This window comes from Mesoplodon bidens, assembly GCF_964165515.1.
Source record: "Mesoplodon bidens genome assembly, chromosome: 12".
Classification (NCBI taxonomy): Eukaryota; Metazoa; Chordata; class Mammalia; order Artiodactyla; family Ziphiidae; genus Mesoplodon; species Mesoplodon bidens.
The window spans coordinates 76943287-76968586 of NC_138168.1; the positions used below are offsets into that span (position 1 = coordinate 76943287).

Here is a 25300-nt window from a genome sequence, read left to right on the forward strand (position 1 = left end):
TTGGAATGCCAAGAAATGCACCAAAAGAAGAATTCTTTCATTTAAGAAAGAAATATTTTATTCCCTGACTCGGATGGACATTGGAATCACTTGGGGAGGAAAAAGAAATAGTACTGAGCCTGGGTCCATGCCTAGAGGTTTTGACTTTATTGGTCTGGGCTGTGGCCTAGGTATCTGGATTTTTAGAAGCTTCTGGTTGATTCTAATGTGCAGACAGGGGTGAGAATCACTGACTCCATTTGAATATTGTGAAATAAAATAATAAACTCAAGTTTTGGTGTGGACCATGGGAATGGGACAGTCGTAACTAAAAATTTTTCCCCTCCAAAAGATATATACTGTACAGCTCTATAAAGCCTAAGTTATTACTTTTAGCTCTCATGGGAACGTGAGGCAGATCAGGTTTAATGTAAATAACATCCTGACAAGTTACTATGGCAAACCTGAAGGGAAAATGTTAACTGCTGATATTCAAGTTGCAAAACTCAGCTCAATGCTAATTGTGCATTGCAACAGATAATTCCACTCCCCCTCACTGTTTTGAAAACATGACACTCTGCCAGAATCACTGATCTGTCAGTTCCCACTGAACATTCTAACATTGCTGTGAAAAGTTACATCTTGCAGAATCTTCCCACCTCCCCTGGGGCCACATGGTAATTCACTGTAAAACTTTCCTTCTTCCGAGTTGCTGCACTGTTGGAGTCCCGCCTTTGTCTCAGCTTTTCTTGAGCCATAAGTACGGTCACTATTGAATGGAGACTATGTTTAATTCTGAGCTTGTTAAGACAAAAGGTAATGGAGATGGATTTTAATTAATATAGAGGTTCAGGGTATTTGCATTTCCTTCATCATGGTTTTATAAAACTTACGCTCACTTCCGAACTTTGCCAGATAAGGCATTTGAGAATAATGGTGCTGGATCCGGTCTGAATTTTATCTTTGGAAACTATTATCAACTTGCTCTATGTAATAATGCTTGTTTTAATGTGCATTCACTATGCCCATTTCTTCGCATTTCCCGTTATTTTTGATAAAGTGCCTTAATAGAGAGAATCAGTGTAGCCTAACTTCTTGTGATATGAAATAATAGCACATTATTTCTTCATCTGTTCTGATTTGGGAAAAAGTTCTTAAGATTAATAAGAGGGTGTATCGTAAATGCTTGGATTGCATGCCCTGTGGAGGAGCTGGTAGAGTAACAGAGCTGACCCCAACTCCTGTGCTGAGTCAGCACACGGTACCTGGAATAAAAACAGAGCTGTGAGTGTTCCCAGGTGTGCACCCTCCCCAACACTGGGCTTCTTTAGGTTTTTATATTTTTTTGTATTTTGTGTGCTTTGTTGAATCAGTCATGTTACACTGTGTGTTGGAATGGAGGGGGTGAGAAGGCATCTTTAAAACTACAAAAATAATGCTGCTGATGGCCTTTGTCCACTGTCAACCCAGTCTCAATGCTCGTTTCTTCCAGCTCTCAGAGTCTTAAACCCTAGAGTACCTTGGTTTGTTTATGTGAGTGTTTGGCACATAGTAGGATGCAAGATAATGCACAGTGATTGTTCAGAGGATGCCAGTTGTTCGTCTGCTTGGTCTGCTGTAACAAAGTAGTACCACAGATTGGGTGGTTTAAGCAACAGCAATTTATTGTCTCGTAGCTCTGGAGGCCAGAAGTCCAGAAACAAGATGTCGGCAGGGTTGGTTCCTTCTGAGGGCTGTGAAGGAAGGCTCTGTTCCAGGCCTCTCTCCTTGGCTTGTAGATTGCTGTCTTCTTGTTCACATGGCATTCTCCCTAAGCGTATCTCCGTGTCCAGGTTTCCCCGTTTTAGAAGGACACCAGTCACATTGAATTCATGCCCACCCCAATGATTTGATTAAGTTACCTCTGTAAAGACCCTATCTCCAAATAAGATCGTCTTCTGAGGTACTGGGGTTAGGCCTCACCTTATGAATTTGGGAGCTGGGACACGCAGTTCAACCCACAATGCCAGTGTCATACATGGTTTTTTAAATGTTCATATATTATCAAATTATAGCTGAGAAATGTAAATACGTTTGTGGAAAGGAAATGTTTATCATTATCATGTTATGTAAGAGGACTTTATTGGTATATCTGAGCTCTTTTCTGTAGGTAAGTGAGGATCTCCCACAGTTGCAAAAAAGATCGTATCACAGGTTAACTGTAGATCTCTGCCTGATCTCCAGTTGTTATCAGATGTACACTGAGTTTATAGTCTTGGCTTCAGTGCTTCTGAGAGTCAGACTCTAAAAGCTACATCCTATGGGGTAGAATTTCTTTTTTGATTATTGGGCAACTAAGAGGATGGAGAGACCAATGCCTTCCTTGTAGAGATGAGGAAATGGACACCTAGAAAACAGAAGTTAGGTGGCCAAGGCCTCAAGGCTAAGTAGTAGCAGTAGTAGCCCTGGAACTAGACTCATAATTCCCTGCTTTTTTCACCACATCACACTCTCCGTCCTCCATACCAGGGATCCCCCGCCTTAACCCTACCTATCAAAATTACCCACTGCTCACTGACAACGTCTGACTTTCCTTACCTCATTTAATTAAAAAAAAATTAACTAACCCTAATAAATTTGCTAAGTAAGTACATTCCTGATGCCCATGAGCAGGATGACAATTCTGGAGTATGCCATAGCTAACTGTTTCCCCAGAAGCCCATAAAACCAAAAAAGAAAAAGAAAAAAATCTAGGTGTCTGATTTGGATAAGGTAGTAGCTTTCTTTACCCTTCAGATCCGACTTTTCAGCTAAAACCTGCCTTGCGGCCATACTTATAAATATATGCTTCAAGGTGGAAAAAAATTTTGTCTGAGATGTCCACCTAGTGGCATTTAGTGATTATTCTTGAAAACAAAAGAAAGAAAAGCCCTTTACCCTCTGCTCTCTACCAAGTCTTGATGAATGCATCATAACTGATATGTGAGGTTTGGATTTTAGAGACCACCTAATTCAGCCACTTTACAAATGGAACTGTGGCCTGGGCAGTGGCTTGTCCACAGCCACTGAGTTAAAGAAACCTGGGGACAGGTCCCTTTATGTCCCATCCAGAATTCTTAACACCCTCGTGTAATGCTGCTTCATGGTTATTTAGCACATGTGTCAGCTAGTGGAAGTTTAATCTGTGTCTCCCCATGAAGGTAAGAGAAACTGTAGCTATAGTGTTCATTGGTGGGTCACTTAATGCTTTGCCACGTAGCTTCATTATGTCACACTCATTAATTTTAAAGAATAGACTGTGTTTTCAAAATATATAGTTTACTGTGACTATTTTCTGACTCTTCACTAGTGTAACTTATACCTAGACTTATCTGTGTGTGCTTTATGGGGAAAGTTTTGTTTAAAAATCTTAAAATTTTTCCTTCAGATTTTTTGCAAGTTAGTAGTTTTTTAAAAACCTCTTTTCAGGTTTATTAAATGGGGTTAAACTATACTAAGCACCAGCTATGGGTGTTTTTGAGTCTTAAATCCTGGCGAACGAGCCAACCCTACAGAGCGGTCTCCGGACAGAGGGTGCTCCGAGTTCTAGGCAGTTCATGCCACGGGAACACTAATTCTAAAACATTAAACTTATCATGTTAAATTGATTTCTGGATGTTTCTCTGTGGAAGTCTTGGAATGGTCCTCCCCTTCCTTTCTTTGAGCCAAGAAAACTCTGAACCAGAACAATTCAATTTCAATTTGTGGAAAAGTTCTACTCCATGGACTCAACATAGTGCTAAGACAGATTGCTGGGGCAGGGGGGCAGGAACATTTTGATCACTTTGGCATGTTACTAAAATATCTGAATTTCTAGTTAATCGCTCTGAGATGTATTTACAAGCTTTGTTTCTGAGGAGTATGTGCAAGCCTCGTTCTCAAGCCTGGGAACCTCAGGAGCAAAACCTGCTTTTGAGCCATAGTTCTTGTGTTATATGTTAAGCATTTGGAAGGAACCCCAAGGAGGCCTCAGGAAGCAGTTACTGCCTCTTGACTTATCATCCTGAAGGCGATTTGTTTTAAAGTTGATAATCCCTAGAGCTACAAGAGTGTCCCACATCTGCCCTGAATTGAAAACAGATTGCCATTAAGAGCCTTACATCAGCGCTGCGAATTCATTCGATCTGAGTCAGAAAGGAAGTTGGAGAACATTCGAACGTATGGCCTGATAGCAACACGGCAGCGCCCTTCATGGAGGACCAAGACGGCAGGGTATGTAGGCTGTCTGTTTTCAAACTTTAAGACTGTTTTTCTGTAAGGAAATGTCCTTCTGACCTTTGGGCAGGAATATTCGGGGCGGGACTGTTATAGCTAACAGGTATAAAGTAACGGTCAGTCTGTGGGCTTTTCAGTGCCACCAATGAATCGATCAGAATTCCAAGAGGCTAGGAAGCCTCCACTGTCCAGAAATTTCTCTGCCAGGTTTTGCGTTTTTGTGACTTATCATTTATATAAGATATATTCAAAAAGTATAGATATTTATATAAAATTCTCCCCCCCTAGTCTCTAAAACGATTGTGGAAGCCAAGAAAAGTTTTTACTGTTAAAAAGAGAGAGCTTTTCCACCCTCAGCTTATCTATGAAATTATTTTAAAATATTTCCACACATGCCAGGAATGAAGGATGGGACTCTGAACTTCATATTCCAAGCCTCAGGGGACCGGGACCATCTGATTAACTGTTTAGCGTTTAATATCCTACTGAAGTCTTCTTCTCAGCTGGCTGAACAACTTTTTTCCTTCTTTTTCTGGTGAAAAATTTCTATTATAGAATGTGAGGTTCTTTTTCTTCTAAATTAAAAAAGAGATTAGATTTGTTCATCAAAAATGATTAAAGGAAAAAGAAGGCAACAGTGGTTATGAACAAGGGTCTGAGTACCCCACAGCTTGAGTTATGGATGCTGAGTTACCCTCCGCCACTCCACCCCCATAATCCCCCGCCCCAGCCTGGCTCCGGAGGCCCTTCTGGCTCCTTCTCCAGGTCTGGACTGGGCTTTGGTGAGTGGAGGCCTCTCAGGTTACTTCCAGAAGCCTATTCTGCTCACCCTTTTCTCTGAGAAGCTGAGGACAGTGCCTGGTACAGCTGATACCCAATAAATACTTGTTGAATGAAAATAACATTGTGGAAGGGAACCCTGGAAGAAGTTTGAACATATGAAGCTAGTGAAACTCTCTTTGATTCAATTTCCACTCACCTTCTTGGCAAGAGTGACACCAGAACTAAAGCATAGAGGGTGACGAGTAATTGAGAGAAACGTGCTAGAGTGTCAGTCAGAGCAACTACGTATAACATGTGTGATTCCGCGGTTATGGTATTAATAAAGTACAGAAATGAAATATGAGTCTTGAGAGGTAACAGTTGCCCTACGAGAGTGTTCAGGAGTCCGAGGAAAGCTGGTACAGGAGAAAGTGAACAAACACAGCTGGCCGGCTTCCCCTTCAACTCAGTGCAGATGTGCTCATCAAAAATGTTCCGAGAGCACAAAGCCTGTTCCTGTTACATGTGCTTCCCCCAGTTTCAGAAAAAAATACATTAAAAGCAGCCCAGTTGGCAGGTAAGATTTTCAGTCCAAATGCCAATGTACTGTTCCCTCTTGACTGGTTGCCCACAGTTCTTGAAAGGGGGAAGGTCTTTCAGATGCCAAAAATTGAGCGCAAACTGTGTCATGGGACTATGCCCTCTTAATCCCAGCGAGACAGAGGCTCCCTTTTAGAAAAGGAAGCACATTTGGGTTTTTGTGCTGGAGGATGCAAAAAGATGTATTGATCAACTCAGACAGAAGGGGGAATTCTCAGGCTTAGAAACATTGCTTCTGCCCTAGCTGAGGAGACTGGCGAATAAGCCTTGCAATCTATAGAAACAGTTCCAGTTCAGACCAGCTTCCTCTCTGGCAGATGATTATAGATATAGAGATATAGCTATATTTATATGTATCTTAATTTCACTAACTTACTTAATCTCAACCCCAGAAGTTTGGGAAGAAAATAAAAGTAGTGTTGCAGAGACTTCAGGGTGAAACCCATGTCAGAAATTTAACTTCTAGGGAGTTCGCTGGTGGTTCAGTGATTAGGACTCCATTCTTTCACTACTGAGGGCTCGGCTCTAATCCCTGGTCGGGGACCTAAGATCTAAGATCCAAAAAGCCTCACAGCACAGCAAAAAAAAAAGAAAAGAAATTTAACCTCTATTACCTCAAGTAAAATTCACCTCCAAAAAGCTCTCTTGGGCTTCCCTGGTGGCGCAGTGTTTGAGAGTCCGCCTGCCAATGCAGGGGACACGGGTTCGTGCCCCGGTCCGGGAAGATCCCACATGCCGCAGAGCAGCTGGGCCCGTGAGCCATGGCCACTGAGCCTGCACATCCGGAGCCTGTGCTCCGCAACGGGAGAGGCCACAACAGTGAGACGCCCACGTACCGCAAAAAAAAAAAAAAAAGCTCTCTTGCCCCTTTTAGAGTAACAAGCAAGTCTTCATTTGGGGCCATATCCTCTTTCCCTGCCCTGTGTTTGAACATCAGGCCTGTCTCTAAGGCTGTGCCACTATATGCCAAGTCACAGCCTCTTGGCTCTCCAGAGTTTTGTAAACCATTGTTTGGAATTCAGAACACATTATCCCTCAGAAACAAGGTTAGGCTCCCAGCTCAACTCCTGAATGCAAATTTATCCCAAAATATAGAGAATTTGTTGCAACTTTCTGGAAATGGACAGAAAGAACTTCTATCGTTTTGTTTAATGGCATTGAAGAATCAATTTTACAATGAATTGTAATAATGCTTTTGAGAGCATTTTCAGTATCCTTGAGAATTAATTATTGGCCTTGCATACCATTCCTTTCTTTATCCAAACCCTAACCACCTATCCTAGGTGCTTAGTCTCCTGTTACTCCTTTGAATGGTACTCTAGGTAGCAGTCCTAGCAAATTATTTGCATGTACTTTTCCATTTGTGGTTTCTTTTGCCTGGAATATCCTCCTCCTCTTCTGGTTCCTGGCAAACTCTTGATCAGCTCAAACACTAACACAGTTAAAACTCTTCTGTGATGCCCCAGTCAAACTCTCACTTCTCTCCTCCCTTGGACATAAACCCTTCTGAGAAAACTTTGCACAAGTTCAAGTGGTTCCTTCACTGACCTTCTAAAGTACCAGAGATCCTAGTTTTAAAAGTTGCCCCTAGGGGCCTCCCTGGTGGCGCAGTGGTTGAGAGTCCGCCTGCCGATGCAGGGGATACGGGTTCGTGCCCCGGTCCGGGAGGATCCCATATGCCGCGGAGCGGCTGGGCCCGTGAGCCATGGCCACTGAGCCTGCACATCCGGAGCCTGGGCTCCACAACGGGAGAGGCCACAACAGTGAGAGGCCCGCATACCGCAAAAAAAAAAAAAAAAAAAAAAAAAAAAAAAGTTGCCCCTAGGAAAAGTTAGAAATTCCCCTCCCCACCTCTCCTGCATTTCTCTAAAACCTTATAAGTACCACCATGTATTAACATTCACCACATTATATTGTAAATTTTTATTTACACGTGGTCCCCTTCACTAGGCTGAGAACTCCTTAAAGATAGGGATTTCTTCAGGACTTATTACAACACTGGAATATATTAATAGTAAATAATTAATAAAAGGATAGATGGATGAATGGATGGATGGGTACAGTGAGCGCTGGATAGAAAGTTCATTTATTTAGAGGAGGCTGAAGAGCTCTATAGAAACTTCTATGGAATTCTGAATGGAACTTTTAGTTTCAAGGACATGATATTGATGAAATTTGACCATTATTATTTTACTTCTATGCTTATGTAAGGGAGGGATTAATGAACAGTGGGAAGAGAATGGAGCTTGGAATAAGAATGTATGGGTTCTCACTCTAGTTCTCTACTTTCCAGTTATGTGGACTTGGGTAAGTTATTTACCTCTCTATTTTTGCTTTTCTTCATCTGTAAGATGGGGGTAATACCTAACTTGAAGGAGTTACCATGAGCATCAAATGATAATCCATCTAAAAGCTCTAGTCTAGTGCTTAACCCATATGAGGTAGAAGGTAAGTGGTCATAACATATGGGTCTAGATCTGAGATGGCAGACATAGAACTTCGAAACCAGGAGGAATCTGGGCGCCTTCCTTCCAGCCTTGGACACTCTCCTTTTGCAACTTACCCCCTTCATTTTGATGCAGCCTGTCAATAGCATGATTCTAGCTTTTACCAGCCACTTCCCATATCGCTTGGGTGATTAAAAATAAAATAAACTTAAAAGTGTGAGAGAAAAGAAGAAGAGGGATCAGGGGATTTGTGAGTTAAGTATTGGGGAAAAAAATTACCCAAAGCAGAATTAAGTAGGCTATGATGGAGGAAGAAGGAACATTGTACGTACACGCAAAGAAACGAGCAAGGGGATGAGGAGAAAGCTGTTTGGTAGAGGTGGCTGCAAAGTGAAAGGAAGAGATGAGGGCTTGCATGGCTGGGAAATTGCATTCTGGGATTCTAAAAGGGGCAATTGTGGGTTTTTTAATTTTTTTAATTTTTTTATACGGCAGGTTCTTATTAGTTATCCATTGTATACATATTAGTGTATATATATCAATCCCAATAAAAGGAGCAAGTGTTCATTTACCATACCTACGAATGCACTGCTGTGCATTGGTATCTAAAAAGCACCTTGTGTAATTTCAAATAGTTCACATAAACAAAAATGATAGAAATACCTTCCTAGCTAACATTTAATGTACCACTTACCAGGTGCCAGGCACTGTTCTTAGCTCTTTACCCATATTAGCTCATTTTATCCTCACAACAACCCTGTGAGGTAGGTACATACAATCCTTATTTTACTGTTAAGGAAAGACAATACACTGGGATGTATGGGAGCCACTGCTCGAGCCCAGGCAGTCTGGTCCCAGAGCCTGCACACTTCACGCAAGAATGTACCTGCAGGGGCTTCCCTGGTGGCGCAGTGGTTAAGAATCCACCTGCCAATGCAGGGGACACGGGTTCAAGCCCTGGTCCAGGAAGATCCCACATGCCACGGAGCAACTAAGCCCATGCGCCACAACTACTGAGTCTGCGCTCTAGAGCCCGTGTGCCACAACTACTGAGCCCTCGTGCCACAACTACTGAAGCCCTCGTGCCTAGAGCCCATGCTCCACAACAAGAGAAGCCACCACAACGCGAAGCCCACGCACTGCAACACAAAGTAGACCCCGCTCGCCGCAACTAGAGAAAGTCCACACGCAGCAACAGAGACTCAACAACAAAGACCCAAAGCAGCCAAAAATAAATTAATTAATTAAAAAAAAAAAGAATGTACCTGCAGCTGATGGGGCTTCTCGCACAATCAGGTGGCCGATTCAGCCATCACGGTCAGCCATGTTGTGAAGTCCACTTTGGTGATGACCATCCCTATGGATATACTTTTCAAAATATAATTTTAATGCCTGAAAAGTTAGAATGGTAGAATTTTATAGCATGGAAGGACATTTAGTTCATTATGCGCAGACCAGTAAGTCAGCCTCAGGGACACTGATCAGAATCTCTGGGGACCCACAGGCGTTGAGGGTCAGATGAGCTTAGCCACCCACCTAGCACTGCAGTGTCGGAAGGACATCATCTTTATTCCAGATGATTGATGTCCAGGGAATTCTAAAAAAAATTCTTTCTGAAATTAGGTTGACACCCCAGTAGTTTTCCAAATATGAAAATAGATACAGTTGTGCTGTCTTTTTTTTTTTAAAGAATCATCTATTTTTGACCTATGAAAAAAGAAACAAAGTATACAGTTTGTGGGCATTCTGTTTATGTTTCCTAGATTGAGTTTGACAGGTCCATGTTCTAAAGTCATTCCATTACTCATACACCTAACGCTGAGCTCTTACCTCTCCCTCAAATTGCTCTGAGCAATTTGATTCCATTTTCTCCTATCAAAAATAGGGAAACATTCAACTAGTTAACAAATTTCACAAATCCTGATCCAAGAATGTGTTAGGCAGGCAGAAAGAATGTAATTCTCCCTTTTGCTACCTGTTTGAATTATTATAAGCATTTCTACAATTAATAAAGTAACTGCAAATGCTACAAAGTTCTCTATCTCTCTAGCTGTTTTAGTCATTCCTATTTTAAGCCTTTCACATGCCCCACTGATGTTTTAGGGCATAGTTTTTGGATGAATAGGTAGGTAAGCTTGCTGGAGAAGCTGCCAGAAGTTTTGCCTGTCTCCAATACATCCACTCAGTGACCCACCTGAGTTCTTTCCTTTGACTCAAGAGATCAGGAAACATAGCATTTGGCAAAAATAGGGAGCCAGGAGGAGCCCCACCTCCTCCTTGTACAGCAGTGGTGGGAGAGGAAGGAGGAAAAGAGGAATGGGGTAGTAAGTGGGTTGCCTAGGTGTCTGTCTTCATTTTTTACTCATTACAGCCTGGCAGGAGAATATCTTATGTAACATCAGTCCCCTATGGAGCATTTTTACAACCATTCAGGTGTCCTGGAAATAAACATCATTAAATTAAATTAAGTTTTAATTTAATTTAAATTCTGAATAAAAGGCTTTTTATATAAACTGACTAAAAAGAGCTTAACTATCCAAAAATAGGTCAGAGAGAAAAAGGCACTTTCAAGTGTCCAAAACAATCCCATTTTTTAAAAATCATGCAAATTCAAGCAATACCTAACAGAGATACAAAATTACGTTAGATGTACCCTTCAAGTAACTAAGTTTTTTAAATCATCCAACTGCTCCAAAGTGCCAAGAAAACACAGGACACTAAAATGAAGTCCAGATTCTCAAACAGAGTTTGAATTTTAAGCGAACTCTTCATTGGCAAATGGCTATGTAAGAGTCTGGTTTTCGAACGACTAGCAACCTAGCAGGATTATTGTGAAGCTAGGATGAGATTTAATGAATTTGAGTCTCCCAGTCCAGCACATAGTGAACAGTCACTAGTATTTTGTTGAATGAATGCTGAGTAATTCTGTTTTTTTAATTTATTTTATTCAAGTATAGTTGATTTAGAATGTTGTGTTAATTTCTGCTATATAGCAAGCGATTCAGTTATACACATATTTACATTCTTTTTCATATTCTTTTCCATTATGGTTTATCACAGGATATTGAATATAGTTCCCTGTGCTACTCAGTAGGACCTTGTTGTTTATCCGTTCTGTATATAATAGTTTGCATCTGCTATTCCCAAACTCCCAGTCCATCCCTCCCCCACCCACCCCCCTCTTGGCAACCACAAGTCTGTTCTCTACATCTGTGAATCTGTTTCTGTTTTGTAGGTAAGTTCATTTGTGTCATACTTTAGATTTCATATATAAGTGATATCATATGGTATTTGTCTTTCTCTTTTTGACTTTCTTCACTCAGTATGATAATCTCTAGGTCCATCCATGTTGCCGCCAATGGCATTATTTCATTCTTTTTTAATGGCTGAGTAGTATTCCATTCTATATATGTACCACATCTTCTTTATCCATTCATGTGTCGATGGACACTTAAGTTGCTTCCATGTCTTGGCTATTGTGAATAGTGCTGCTATGAACATAGGGGTGCATGTATCTTTTGAAGTATATTTTTGTCTGGATATATGCCCAGGAGTGGGATTGATGGATCATATGGTAATTCTATTTTTAGTTGTTTGAGGAACCTCCATACTGTTCTCCATAGTGGTTGCACCAATTTACATTCCCACCAACAGTGTAGAAGGGTTCCTTATCCACTATACCTTCTCCAATGATGAATAATTCTGAACTCGTGAAGCCAAGCCAACTCAGCTATCCTCTTAGGTCCTAGCTGACACCTTAGCATGGGTTATTCCTCAGATTACATAAAAACAACACATCCTAGAAAGGGCAGATCCCCAGAAAACAGAAGTCCCAAGTGTCTGAAACTTGTTTTCTAACCTTTTATGAAAGGGTAATGTAAGAGTTATGACTGCGTTGCTCTGAGAATGAAAGGATACCATGTTCATCCATTCATTCACTGGTTTGTTTAAAAAATATTGATTGTGTGTCTTCAATGCATCAAGTATTATTCTTGTGCTTGGGAGATGGATGTAGACAAGGCAGGTGAGGGCTCTACCTGCATGGAAATTACGTTCTCTCACAGAGCTCCTGGTGTGTTACTCCTGCTGTCACAGCTGTCACCAAGCACTGAACAACCCCTGGGGATGGGCAGCAAAGGGCCCTGGAAAGAGCAGTCAGCTTGGAAGTTAGACTGAAGCCTCCTTGAATCCAGGCTCCACATCTTGTCAGCTGAGTTTCCTGGGAAAAGTTTCTGAACCACAGTCCTTGTCTGTAAAATGGGTATAATAATGCCTACCTTGCAGGGATTCTGTGAAGATGAAATGAGACATATTGAGTGTAAAGTACACACAGTAGGTCCTCAGTAAATGGTAACTTTTTATTACCTTAATGAAGAAATAGATCAAAAGAGTGTCACAGAAGAAGGATATTTTGGGATAAGAAAATTTGATGAGCAGTTGTTTCCTCTGAGCATATTCTACAAAAGAAATACATTTTCAACCATTTTGGGGATAGACTGTTGATACGGAGCGTGTTGAAAGTGTGATAATAAGACATAGGAGAAGCATGATGTCTCGTTATACATACTACATTGCATTGAACATATGTTCTTTGTCCCCACTCCCTCCTCAAATCGCAGTAAAATGGAAATAAGGGGGGAAATAAAATAAAACCACAAGAACAACAATGATGGGGGTGTGGATAACAGAAATGAGAAATGCCAACAGAAGTTGGGAAGATTGAACACAGATTGAGGGAAACAGTAGCAACTGATGTGGAATATAACGGAGGAAACTGAAAATTAATTACATGGGGTGTGGGGTGTGGAGAACACCCACAGGAACAAGTGTATTGGAGCCGAGAACCCTAAGAAGGTTCTGGGAAAGGAAGCCCCACAATGCAGGGTTTCCAATCTGATTTCTGGTGCCTCAGTCTTAAGTATAAACAAAGAATCATCAGATAACAGGAGAAAGCTGTGGACGTGAAAGACAGCTAAACAGATGGGTGGGGAAAATGAACTCAAAGGTAGCAGAGACAATCTGAGGGACAGAATTGCATTGAAAATACACACTGAGGCTCTTTCAGCCATCTTGGAGCCTGTGGAGGCCTGCTGGGAACAGGACTTCTAAAATGACATATATCTGGAAGGCTATGGTCCAAGGCCTTTTTTGCTGGCTAGAAGCGGGGTCCCTGGAACCAGAGGGAGCACACAGCTGTTCTGAAAATTGAAGGTGTATATGCTCGAGGTGAAACTAAATTCTGTCTAGCCAAGAGATGTGCTTTTGTGTACAAAGCAAAGAACATAGTAACCTCTTTTTCGGCCATGCCCCATGGCTTGTAGGGTCTTAGTTCCCAGACCAGGGACTGAACCTGGGCCCTCAGCAGTGAAAGCACAGAGTCCTAACCACTGGACCGCCAGGGAATTGCCAGAACACAGTAACTCCTGGTGGGAAAACCCAACAAAACCAGAGTAGTCTGGGGAAAGATAACTCAAGCTCATGGAACCAGTGGCACCATTGGTGCCAAATTCCAAAGCAACCTTCCTCCTAAGGCCATTGGACACAGAATCCATGTGATGCTGTACCCTTCGAAGATTTAAACTTATTGAAAAGTGAATAAATAAAAGTATGGATTTGTTCTCTTGTATTTTTGTTTATGTGTATACATACATGTATATACACACTGAGTATGCTCAGTGAGGCAAGAGGAAGAAAAACAAATACAATTTAAAAAAAAGAATATTCTGTAAACAAAAACAATTTTTAAGAGGCTTCAAAGATAAAGTTTAGGAAATCTGCCAGAACTAGATAGGAAATGGGACATAGTCTAAGGAAATTAGAGGATCAGTCCAATAGGTCAAATATCCAAATAATAAGTTCTGGAAAGAGAGAGCTGAAAAAACAAAATGGAAGAAATCAATGAAATAATAAACAAAAATTTCCCGGAAGTGAAAGACAGGAGTTTCCTGATTAGAAAGACCCACCTAGCACCCAACATAGAGAATAAAGCACATCATTGTGAAATTTCAGAACACTAAGGATAAACAGAAGACCCTAGAGGCTGCCAGAAAGCAAAAAGAAGGTCACATAAACCATCAGGAATCTGAATGGCATTGACTGCTCAACAGTAACCCTAAAAGCCAAGAACAGTCATTTCCAAATTCTGAGGTACAAATGACTTCTAACCTAGAAATGATCAAGTATGGGGTGGACTTATAGCATATAAGGGGTCAAAATAGTTACATCGGGACTTCCCTGGTGCTGCAGTGGATAAGATCTTGTGCTGTCAATGCAGAGTACCCGGGTTCAATCCCTGGTCAGGGAACTAGATCCCACATGCATGCCGCAACTAAGAGTTCACATGCCACAACTAAGGAACCGGCGAGCCGCAACTAAGGAGCCCTGGAGCTGCAACTAAGGAGCCCACCTGCCACAACTAAGACTGGGCACAACCAAATAAATAAATAAAAATAGTTACATCACTTACATCCCCTCTCAACAAGCTCTTAGAAGACTTGCTCCACCGAAATGAGGGAATAAGCAAAGCACAACCAACCCAGAATGGGGCTCCAGACAGAATAGATCAAAAAAATAAAGAAATGGAACTGACTGATATACCAATGGCTTCCATCATATTGCAGGGTGTTTTATACTCTGTCAGAAGATTTGGAGCAGAATAATGGACAAATAGATAGAAAAGTAATAAAGAAGAAAACTCCAAGAAAGGAAAAATAATGAAAAAAGAAATATGGTTATAGTACACAATATGACACAGCTATGAACAATATTCATTCAGTCACAATAGTAGAAGCACTGAACATTAACAAAACCATAAATTAGACTATAAATGAGGTGGCCATGGATGTGGACCACTCAGACTTCCTATCAAAGGACAACCTGCTCCAGGAGTATATCCCCGCCTTGGGGACCCACTGTTGTCTTCAGGGAAGGCTTGATCTCCTGGGTTCCCAGCCAGTGACTGAGCACAGCAGGGGGACAAGGGCCAGCCATTGCCGCCCGGTGCGAGACTTCTTCACTGGGCAGTCTTTAGTCTCGGTCTCATCATCAGCCTGGCCTTGAATTTCTCAGAACTACACTGCAGTCTAAGTCTCTTCCTACCCAAACTTCCTTCCTTGCCTCTCTCCTTCATGGTGTCAGATCTGCCCTGGAACCACCGCTTTATCTCATTCATTTCTAATTCTACCTTGTTTTGTGCTTCTCAGAGGACCCGAGATAACACAGTCATTACATTGGGAGGATAAAAAAAAGGAAAAATAAGGAGGGGTAGGGGAAGGAGGCAGGATGGAATGTGAAATCATCATCTTTCATATTAGGAAGTCAACAGATAATATCTGTATGTCTGTAACAGGGGAAAAGAATCTAAGAAATAGCAGGATAGGCACAAAATTTAGAAAGATGACAATGCCAGAAACAAACAAATAAAATAACCAAAAGAGCTAAGAGTGGTTATGTCAGGGAAGGAGGGGGCGAAGAAGGGAGCTCTGTGTGGGGGGGAAGAGGGGAGTAAGGCCTTGAGAACTACTTGACTTAATAAATTTTGCTTATTAACCTCTGCCCGATATGATGATGATTAAAAAGCATGTATCTATACACAGATCAAACAGATACATATATAAAACATCTTTAACTGTATTTTAAAAATATGTAAATATATATGAAACATCTTTAAAGCATTTATAGTTTAAATAAATATGTATTTAAAGTATGTTGAGGAATTCCCTGGTGGTCTAGTGGTTAGGACTCTGCGCTTCCACTGCAAGGGGCACGGGTTCGATCCCTGGTCAGGGAACTAAGATTCCGCACGGCCAAAACTAAAATAAATTAAATAAACTATATAAATATATTATATATATATATATATACTAAATATACATAATATATATATTTTTTAACATCTGATCAAGATTGTGGTAAGGAGTCTCAGGTGGTGCCTCTTGCTTTTTTGCCCTCTCCTCCATCTATAGTACACCCAGCCCTCTCCCCAGCTGCAGCCTCTGCCTCTAAGCATAGCTCATTTCTCTGCGGTGAGGACACCCCTAGAGATGTATCCAGGGGGCAGGGAAGGACACTCACGTATCCCTAGAAGGAAACCTGAAGAGATTCAACCAGCTGCTTCGCAACTCTCTCTGGGGACCCCACTCCACAAGGCTTATCGTGTGGCTGCAGCTAAGCCCAGGTTTATTTCTTCCTTATTCTGAGCCATCCGCAGCTGGTTAAATTAGCCAGACACTTTCCTCTGGGGTGAATGACTGAACTGAAGAAGGTGGAGGGGGCCATGAAGAAGAGCGGATCCCAGAGCAGCTCGCGCTCCCTCCCGCGCCCACTCTCCACCTGCCAGCTGCGGCCACCTGGGCCCTGAGACAGCTGCCTAAGAGGCCCTGGACTCCTGCCACATACCTTCCTCCCGTGGCATGCAGGCCGGGTGGAATGTGGGCAGGGACACTGTGGGGAGGCGAGGGTGTGTGTGTGTGTGTGTGTGTGTGTACACACCAGAGAAACCTCACACCCTTACCTCACATGACCATAGTTCTTCCGTACTTGGTCAGAAGCATGTGTATCTACCTGGGTCTCCTACTGGGCTTTCCTCATCTCCATCTGGTCTTGGAAGAGATGACACAAAACAGGAGACACTGAATTGTTCGGGGACCAGGAACTCCAGAAGGCCCGTCCATAACCCTGTGAGTTACTCTGTCAGCAGGAGCACATTATCTAGGCCAAGCAACAAAAGTCACCCCAATTGCCAATATAGGAACATATCAGAAGATTTTTGATGACAAGAACCAATAAGCAGATAATGTTTTAGTTTTATTTTTTCCATTTTATAAAAGTAATATATACTGGGAGTTCCCTGGTGGCCTAGTGGTTAGGATTTTGTGCTTTCACTGCTGTGGCCCGTGTTCAGTCCCTGGTCGGGGAACTGAGATCCCACAAGCTGTGCAGCATGGCCAAAACAAAAAATGAAATAAAAGTAATTTATACTCAGTTGCATAAAATCAGAACTTAGAAACAAGTCCAAAGGGCCACAGTTGTACAACACAGAGGTGCCCACTATTTGCCTTGTTCTTTCAAGTCTTTTTCTTTCAGTCTCTTCCAGAACTCTGAAATCTTATTTTATGTGTAATTTCATATTCTGAGTTTCCACTTAAAATTTCATCAAATGTGTTTCCTTATACCGTTAAAAACACTTCGTAAGCATCTTTTTTTGAAGTATATATAATATTCCAGCTCACAGATGTAGCATAATTTGCCCAATCATTCTTCTTTGTTAGGCTTTTAAAATTATTTCAAGATTTTTAAATTAGAAATAACGTTGTGATGAACCTTTGGCATATAAATCTTTGTCCTCATTTCAGATTATTTCCTCAGAATAGATTCCCAGAAATGGAGCTGTTCAGTCAAGTGGTATGAACATTTTTAAGGCCAAGTAAATCTTTTTTCAGGCTGACTGTGAAAAAGATTGTTTAATATTTAATAATATTCACATTTTTCAAATGAAAACATACAAACCATTAAGTCTATGCCATGGTCCAGCTTAAGAAGGCAGATAACTTATACATCTAAGTGCACTCTGTACTTCTCACCTCTCACATGCCCTCCCTCACCTACAAAGGTAGCCATTATCCTGAATTTGTATTCTCACAGACTTTTTTTTTTAATAAATTTATGTATTTATTTTTGGCTGTGTTGGATCTTCGTTGCTGCGCACTGGCTTTCTCTAGTTGTGGCAAGCGGGGGCTACTCCAAATAGCAGTGTGCGGGCTTCTCATTGTGGTGGCTTCTCTTGTTGCAGAGCATGGGCTCTAGGTGCGCGGGCTTCAGTAGCTGTGGCACACGGGCTCAGTAGTTGTGGCTCGCGGTCTCTAGAGTGCAGGCTCAGTAGTTGTGGTGCACGGGCTTAGTTGCTCCGTGGCATGTGGGATCTTCCCGGACCGGGGCTCGAACCCCTGTCCTTTTCATTGGCAGGTGGATTCTTAACCACTGCACCACAACGGAAGTCCCTCACAGACGTTTTAAGCAACAGAACTTCAAGGATATAGAGTCAGGGGCTTCCCTGGTGGCGCAGTGGTTGGGAGTCCGCCTGCCGATGAAGGGGGACACGGGTTCGTGCCCCGGTCCGGGAGGATCCCACATGCCGTGGAGCGGCTGGGCCCGTGAGCCATGGCCGCTGAGCCTGCGCATCCAGAGCCTGTGCTCTGCGGCGGGAGAGGCCACAACAGTGAGAGGCCCACGTACAGCCAAAAAAAAAAAAAGAATATAGGGTCAGGAATTCCCTGGCAGTCCAGCAGTTAGGACTCTGTGCTTCCACTGCAGGGGGTATGGGTTTGATCCCTGGTCAGGGAACTAAGATGCTGCAAGCCGTATGGTGAGGCCACACAAACAAAAAGAACTCAGGTCACTTAGCATCTTTTACAGATATAGAAATAAAAGGTGTTTTTTTAAAAAAAAAACAATATAGGGTCTTTTGGTTAGAGAATAAGAGAGGATAAGAGAGAGGGGTAAGGACAGGGAGGGAGAGGGAGAGAGATTGACTTGTTTGGCCTTGAAACATAATATGCTGGAGTAATTGTTTGAGGAAATAATTAGGAAGTAAAATTCAAGCAGCTTTGTACCCAATCCATAGTGTACTTATGGGACGCCCACAGGAGCAAGAACGTACACGCACACTGGACATACGTGATGCCAATGCCTTCTCTCCCGCTCCAGCCCTTCTCACCTCTCCCCTCACGCCCTCGTGGGAATCCGACACAATTGTTGAACCAGTAGGTAAGGTCTGAAGTGGGACTGCCTGCACTTGAATCCAACCTCCAACACCTGCCATCTGTGGCCTTAGAAAAGTTGCCTCCCATTTCCAAAGTCCCCTTTTTTACCTGGAAAATGAGGATGAAGCTGACACTATCCACCTGCTACAGTTGTGACATGGGCTAAATGAGATAAGCACCTAGCACCCTACCGTGTTTGTATTACTTTACATTGTGGCCTCTGGGTGTTTGCGGGCCCAAGAAAAGCCATTTCACAGGGTGGTAGCCAGAGGACCCTTGACAAGGTTTGGCTGAGGACATGGTATGACATTACATTTGTTTTTCAAAAAGCCATGAGACGATATATATTTTTCTCTTTTCCACTATTTTCCTTAAGTTCCAAGATGCCTGAGTAGGGTTTCCTATGGTAATTCTGGTAGAAGTTTTCCCCCCTTTCTCTACTTTTCAAGTGAAGAAACGGTCTAAGCATGAATCACACCTGCAACCCTGAACTTACTTTTCCTATGTTCTAACCAATTGAGCCAAGAGACTCCAATGGTTTTCAGTCCAAACACACCTAAAATGTCTGGATTATAGGTTTGGTGACCTATGATAGGCAGGTGCCTCAGATTCTTGCTCTGTTACCTGAACCTCCGGTTGTTTATATGGGTTAGAGATGGAAGGGATTGTATGGGGTAAGGATTGAAGTTTAGCTCTAGCTAAACTTAGGAATAATCCAGTGATAGTCAGTGGTTGTTAACTTTCTTACATCATGAACATCTTTTAAAATATGATTCTTTCCTAAAGGATGTGTTCTTTCTCTTTAAAAAAGCACATATGTGGGCTTCCCTGGTGGCGCAGTGGTTGAGAGTCCACCTGCCGATGCAGGGGACACGGGTTCGTGCCCCGGTCCGGGAGGATCCCATGTGCCGTGGAGCGGCTGGGCCCGTGAGCCATGGCCACTGAGCCTGTGCGTCCGGAGCCTGTGCTCTGCAACGGGAGAGGCCACAACAATGAGAGGCCCGCGTACCGCAAAAAAAAAAAAGCACATATGCACATTCACATAAAATGTTTACAACCAAGGGAGTTGAGATCTCCCTGAAGCTAATTCATAGATTCTCCAGTAAGAAAATCTGAGCTTATTAGAAAACTAAGACCCAGAGAGAGAGGTCCAGAGACTTGCCCCCAGTCACACAAATATTTAGCAGCAGAAGCAGAACTGCAACGCAGCCGCCCCACCAGCCAGACTGCTGACCCACCCTGCCTTGCCTCCACGTGCTGCCCCAGGAGTCAGCAGGGGAAGCCTAGCGGGTCAGATTTCAGGGCTGGGGCACGAGTAGGGGTGCTGTTCTTGCTCTGAGTCTCTGATGCCATCAGGATGTGGCTGAAGATCTAGAATGCACTTTTTTTCCTCAAGATGCCTCTGCAACACTCAAAACAATACCCTAAGAAGTCTGTTCCTAATGGCTTCTTAAGCATCTGTAGGGTGATGGTGGGGTGCCAGTGTGATCCACGGTGGCCCCTCCTCCACCACCAAGACCCACAGTGTGGCCTGGGTCAATGGCTCCTGAAGCCCTAGAAAATTAGGGATTTCAGGGACGAATATTTAGACTCTGGTGGCCTCTTACCATCAAGCATTCTACTGTGCCTCCGTTGGTGTCCAGTGGCCCCGGCTTTCCTTCGGACTGTGTTTCAGATCTTTTCCAGGCTCCTTTGGGGATGTGCACGCCCCCTGCCACCATGGGCACGGTCCCCCCTCCTGCCCTTTGCAGTGGCCCAATAACCTTCACCAGAGACAGCAGCTAACTATTGGCGAGTTGTTCCCTTAATTCTGTATGAAATCTATGTTAATGCTTTCTTTGAATGTCTATATTTAAAGCTATTTTATCTTGGATTTATTTTCCAAGCAGAATGCTCCTTCATTTCCTGCTTTGTATGCATGTGTGCATGTAATTAGTGACGGGTGTGTGTGTGTGTGTGTGTGTGTGTGTGTATTCCTCTGTTGTTTGCAACACCCCCAGTTGGGGATCATTTGTAAATTCAGTTAATGAGCATTTAACACATTCCCTTTGATGAAGCTGTTAAATCTGGGCTCCACGCTGGCATCCCACCAGACACTTCCCCCTCTCCCAAGCCATTTGTGTTTACCTATTCTCAACTACTTAGTTATGGTTTCTTGTTTGTTGGCACAATATCAAACTAACCTTTTGTCCTGTCTGGAACACGGAGAGCTTCAGTTTTGTGAGAAAATGATTAAATCTGTATTCAAAGCAAATTTACTTTACTAGTGGGCTTTCATTTTCACCAAGCAAAATAGACTGTAGGCAGAACAAACATTCCAGGGTCACCCACACCGGGCATGTGGCAGCGACACATCAGCTATAGCTGTGGGCTTTTGAAAGAACAAATACCAAACTCAAAACCTGGGCTCCAGCTGTCAGAGAGTTTTCCTGGATTTAATTATAACTTGATCTCTGAAGAGGGCATGTGTGTCAAGTGTGCTTTTCAATCACTTTGAGGAAGCTGAGTAAGTGACAGGGCAGCCCTGGGATGTGCCTGTGAGATGAGCATCCCTGCAGCAGAGGATCATGGGAGTCATGCTCAAGCCTGTCGCAGTCTCAGAAACACAGTCTCCTAGGTTAGAGATGTAAAAAGAAACAACAAACCGGTGTCTTTAAATTGACTGTTTAAAACTCAGTATAATTAAAAATACAAGAACCATGGGAAGGGATTGAACTACATATTCATCTTCATGTGAAACAAGGACAACCTCCCGGGCTTCCCTGGTGGCGCAGTGGTTGAGAGTCTGCCTGCCGATGCAGGGGACCCGGGTTCGTGCCCTGGTCTGGGAAGATCCCACATGCCGCGGGACGGCTGGGGCCCGTGAGCCATGGTCGCTGAACCTGCATGTCCAGAGCCTGTGCTCCGCAACAGGAGAGGCCACAGCAGTGAGAGGCCCGCGTACCGCAAAAAAAAAAAGAACAACCTCCCAGCTTAGAAAAATCCCTCCACTGCTTTATTTCTTATCTGCCATGGGTGTGTGCCTCATGCACCTTTCCCCAACCTCAAGAATGATAGTTTAGTTCTGTAATTTCCTACCTCTCGGCAAATTCCACGCCAGTCCTAGAGCTGACACAGACATACACAGGATAAACACACACACACACACACACACACACATACACACCTGGTCGAACCATCAGAAAAATGTCCTGGTAGCAATCAGATTATGATTTCTCACCTGGTTCTCAGCACCTGGCCCCAGAGTCTATGCTTCTAAATGGCAACATACATGTTGCCCAAATCATTTACATACGAGCCTGGCTACCTAACAAAGACCAGAGAAATTTCTCAGAGATTTCACCTTCCAGCCTTTAGGGTAGCAAAGAGGCAGTTAACTGGAAATGGCCCAATCTCCCACCGTGTGCAACTTTTCCATTTTACTGGGCAAAACAAACAGATACTAGGTCAGTTTCAGTGGATTATTTGGGTTAATTATGTCAGGTCACCTGACATAACCCATAATTTGAGAAGCATTTTATACTTTGAGCTAATAGCAGGCAGGGAAGGAGGAGGGAGGGAACCACTGGTGTTGACCCAGGGAGAAGGCGGAGTAAGTGGCCGGGCAGCCCTATGATGCATGACTTAACGTTGTGCAAACATGGCCATCCGTCCATCCGTGTGTAAAGGTGTGATCCTACCCAATCCTACTTGATTTCAAACGCCTCACAGTCTCAAGCTTAGAGCCCTTAACCTCATTTTTGTTGCTGTTTTTCTTTCCTGTTGATCTGAGGGTAAAAGGCAGTGAAATGGTTAGAGGGAGGGGCCCCCCTCCACAGGAGTCTCCAGGCCTGTCTGATGCATCTGGCTGGATGGCGCCCCCATGGAGGTCCTCACAGTAGCCAGTGGTAGCCTTTGCCATTGTCCAGAGTAAACTTAAAGAGAAGGCTTTCAGGCAAATGTTTCTTTTTAAGCTGATTAGCCTCAGAGACATAGATAATTGTTACTGATAAAGCCACTGGATTCGGAGAACAACTGAAAATAGGAACCTAGAAACAAGTGTAATGAGTATTGTACATGGGGAAATAGGAGTTGGAGATGCTACTTCCTTTAATATATAACCAGAGGGTGATTTGATTTCTATCCTGCCTGCATACATGTGTTGTATAGCAACTGTGAGTGCAAATAATAATCATGAATTCGGTGAGGAAAGTCTAAGTTTCAGTGCATGTTCATTTTTATCTGTGATTACAACCAACACCCTTAGCTTTTCGTCTTTGATGCCCAGATATATGGTAAGAATTTCCCTTCTCTCCCCAAGTTAAGAATTGGGAATTAAATTAAAAATTATTGTTATAGATTTCAATATGTTGTACCAAAGAGATGAAAAGGCATCTTGTCTTCCAGACTGCCTTTTTCTTTACACAATCCTACCCCCTACCATTCCTGACATTTTCCTGTCATTCTACTTGACCAGAATATTTGTATTTTTGATAAAAGCCCAGGATAATTAGGACAACTTTTTTGTAGTGTTGATGCTCTTTAGTAGTGCTTTTAGAATATCATTTGGCCTGTGCTCAAGTTCTTTGAAATATTTCTCATGTGGAAGAGTGAATATCATAAAAATGCTTGGACTGTGGTGTCACTTTTTTGGTCCTCACATTACTAACCCCTACTGGGAAATCTTCAGAATATCTTAAAGTAATGGTCTAACCCATGTGGTCAGGTCTGGGAGCCAAGTCACTGGGAGGGTCAGCCTCCCAAATGCTCATTCGTTCATTGAAAGTACAATTAAGATGGTGTCACACTGAGGGGAACACAGTGTACCATTTTTCAGTGTCTTTTAAATATTGAATAAACCTGAATTTCTGAAATGTAAGGGCCTTCAAGGGTATCAAAGCTTTCTCTTTACTTTTCTGGAATGAAGTTCAAGTTTGTTTAAGTCCTGTTTAGCAAAACGCAGATTATATCAGAGAAGGGGGAAAAAAGCTGAACTTTATTAAGGCATGCCAAGGCTCTGCATATGGCTGAGCGCCAATGAATTTCTCCTGTGACATGTTTTATCTTGCATTCTTCTCACTAGTTTGAATTATGACCTAACTGGGCCAAGATTGTCCAGGCTATAGAGACTTCCCAACTAAGAGCAAATACTAAATTTGGAAAGTTCTATTCTCATTCAATAAAGTAAGAAGCTTTAAAAGCAAAGAGATCAATAGTAAAAACATGCTATTGTAGAATTTCCACTAAGGTCAGTCTTGTGGCCTCTACTTGTGTTGGATCAACTGAGTTGACACTGACAAATTTGGGAAGTGAGTTTTGACTGTCTTCTCTCTTTAATCATCTACAATTCTTCTTTCTTTTCTCTTCTAATGGCATTTCTTTCCCTGTTCTTTTTAATTCTCTTTCCTTATCAAAACAAGACACGATATGATATTTTCATTTCTACCTCGGCTGCAACACATTCATACCTCTGTATTGCCTTTCCCAGGGCATTTGCGCTTAAAGCTGTTTTCTCTGTTTTTAGAATAAAGGGTTGTCCATGATTAAAGACATTTCAAATAACAGCATGCAGTGGAGGGAGATTTTTTTTTTTTTTTTTTTTTTTTTTGCGTTATGTGGACCTCTCACTGTTGTGGCCTCTCCCGTTGCAGAGCACAGGCTCCGGATGCGCAGGCTCAGCGGCCATGGCTCACAGGCCCAGCCGCTCCACAGCACGTGGGATCTTCCCGCACTGGGGCACGAACCCGTGTCCCCTGCATCGGCAGGCAGACTCCCAACCACTGCGCCACCAGGGAAGCCTGAGGGAGATGTTTTAAAGGACAGAAAAGTAAAACTTTTGTTCATTTTAAGGTCTTGAAAGACCCACTTAATAGGTAGACTAGGTCACTGAGATCATATCTACTCCCGTTTCTTCTATTTACCTTAATCCTCATACTTGCTCTTCTCTGAGCCAACTCTCTGAGATACGGGGTCTCAGAGGCCGTTTTACCTGTGCTCTCTCTGCCCTCTGTTTCACCAGCTAGAGTGGACATCTGTGATTTCTATAATCTGCCCACTCTATAATCCCTTTTCTGATAACAGCATCCAATTTTCCTTTGCAGCCCACTGTTGCCCACTGTCTGTCTACGTGGTCTAGTGAGATTGAATCCACCTCCAGATCTAAAGTTTCTCCTGTGATGGAGGCCTAGCCATTCACGAGAGCATCACATGCCCACATGGCCACTCTGTTTAGTTCAGGTAAGGGCCAGGCAAATCATAGTTGATCTCAGGAATTTTGCTGGAACTACTGAAAAAAGAGGTGCTTTTTTCTTCCTGTTTCTGAGATGGTTGATTTAAGCCTGGAGCTGCTGGTGGCCATCTTCCCACCATGAAGATATGCCTGCCTAAGATTCAATCAACATAGAGAAAAGCAAAGCTTAGGGAAAGAGAAACACAGATCCCTAAAGATATTCCTCAGGCCTCCCTGGTGGCGCAGTGGTTGAGAGTCCGCCTGCCGATGCAGGGGGCGCGGGTTCGTTCCCCGGTCCGGGAGGATCCTGC

At 42.9% G+C, this 25300-nt stretch overlaps 1 protein-coding gene and 1 pseudogene across 2 annotated transcripts in view; both read left to right on the plus strand.

Annotated features, from left to right (window-relative positions):
• Positions 1–4134: 4134 nt before the first annotated feature.
• The window catches only part of SASH1 (SAM and SH3 domain containing 1), a 264505-nt gene continuing 243339 nt past the window's right edge, over positions 4135–25300 (plus strand). Inside the window, exon 1 of the mRNA XM_081251035.1 lies at positions 4135–4209. Coding sequence (XP_081107161.1) covers positions 4189–4209 — 21 coding nt within the window. The 5' untranslated portion in view covers positions 4135–4188. The remainder of the gene's footprint in view (positions 4210–25300) is intronic.
• Positions 13002–13600, plus strand: LOC308626249 (large ribosomal subunit protein eL33-like; annotated as a pseudogene). The gene is made up of 2 exons: positions 13002–13303; positions 13432–13600. The product of its transcript is annotated as a large ribosomal subunit protein eL33-like (transcript).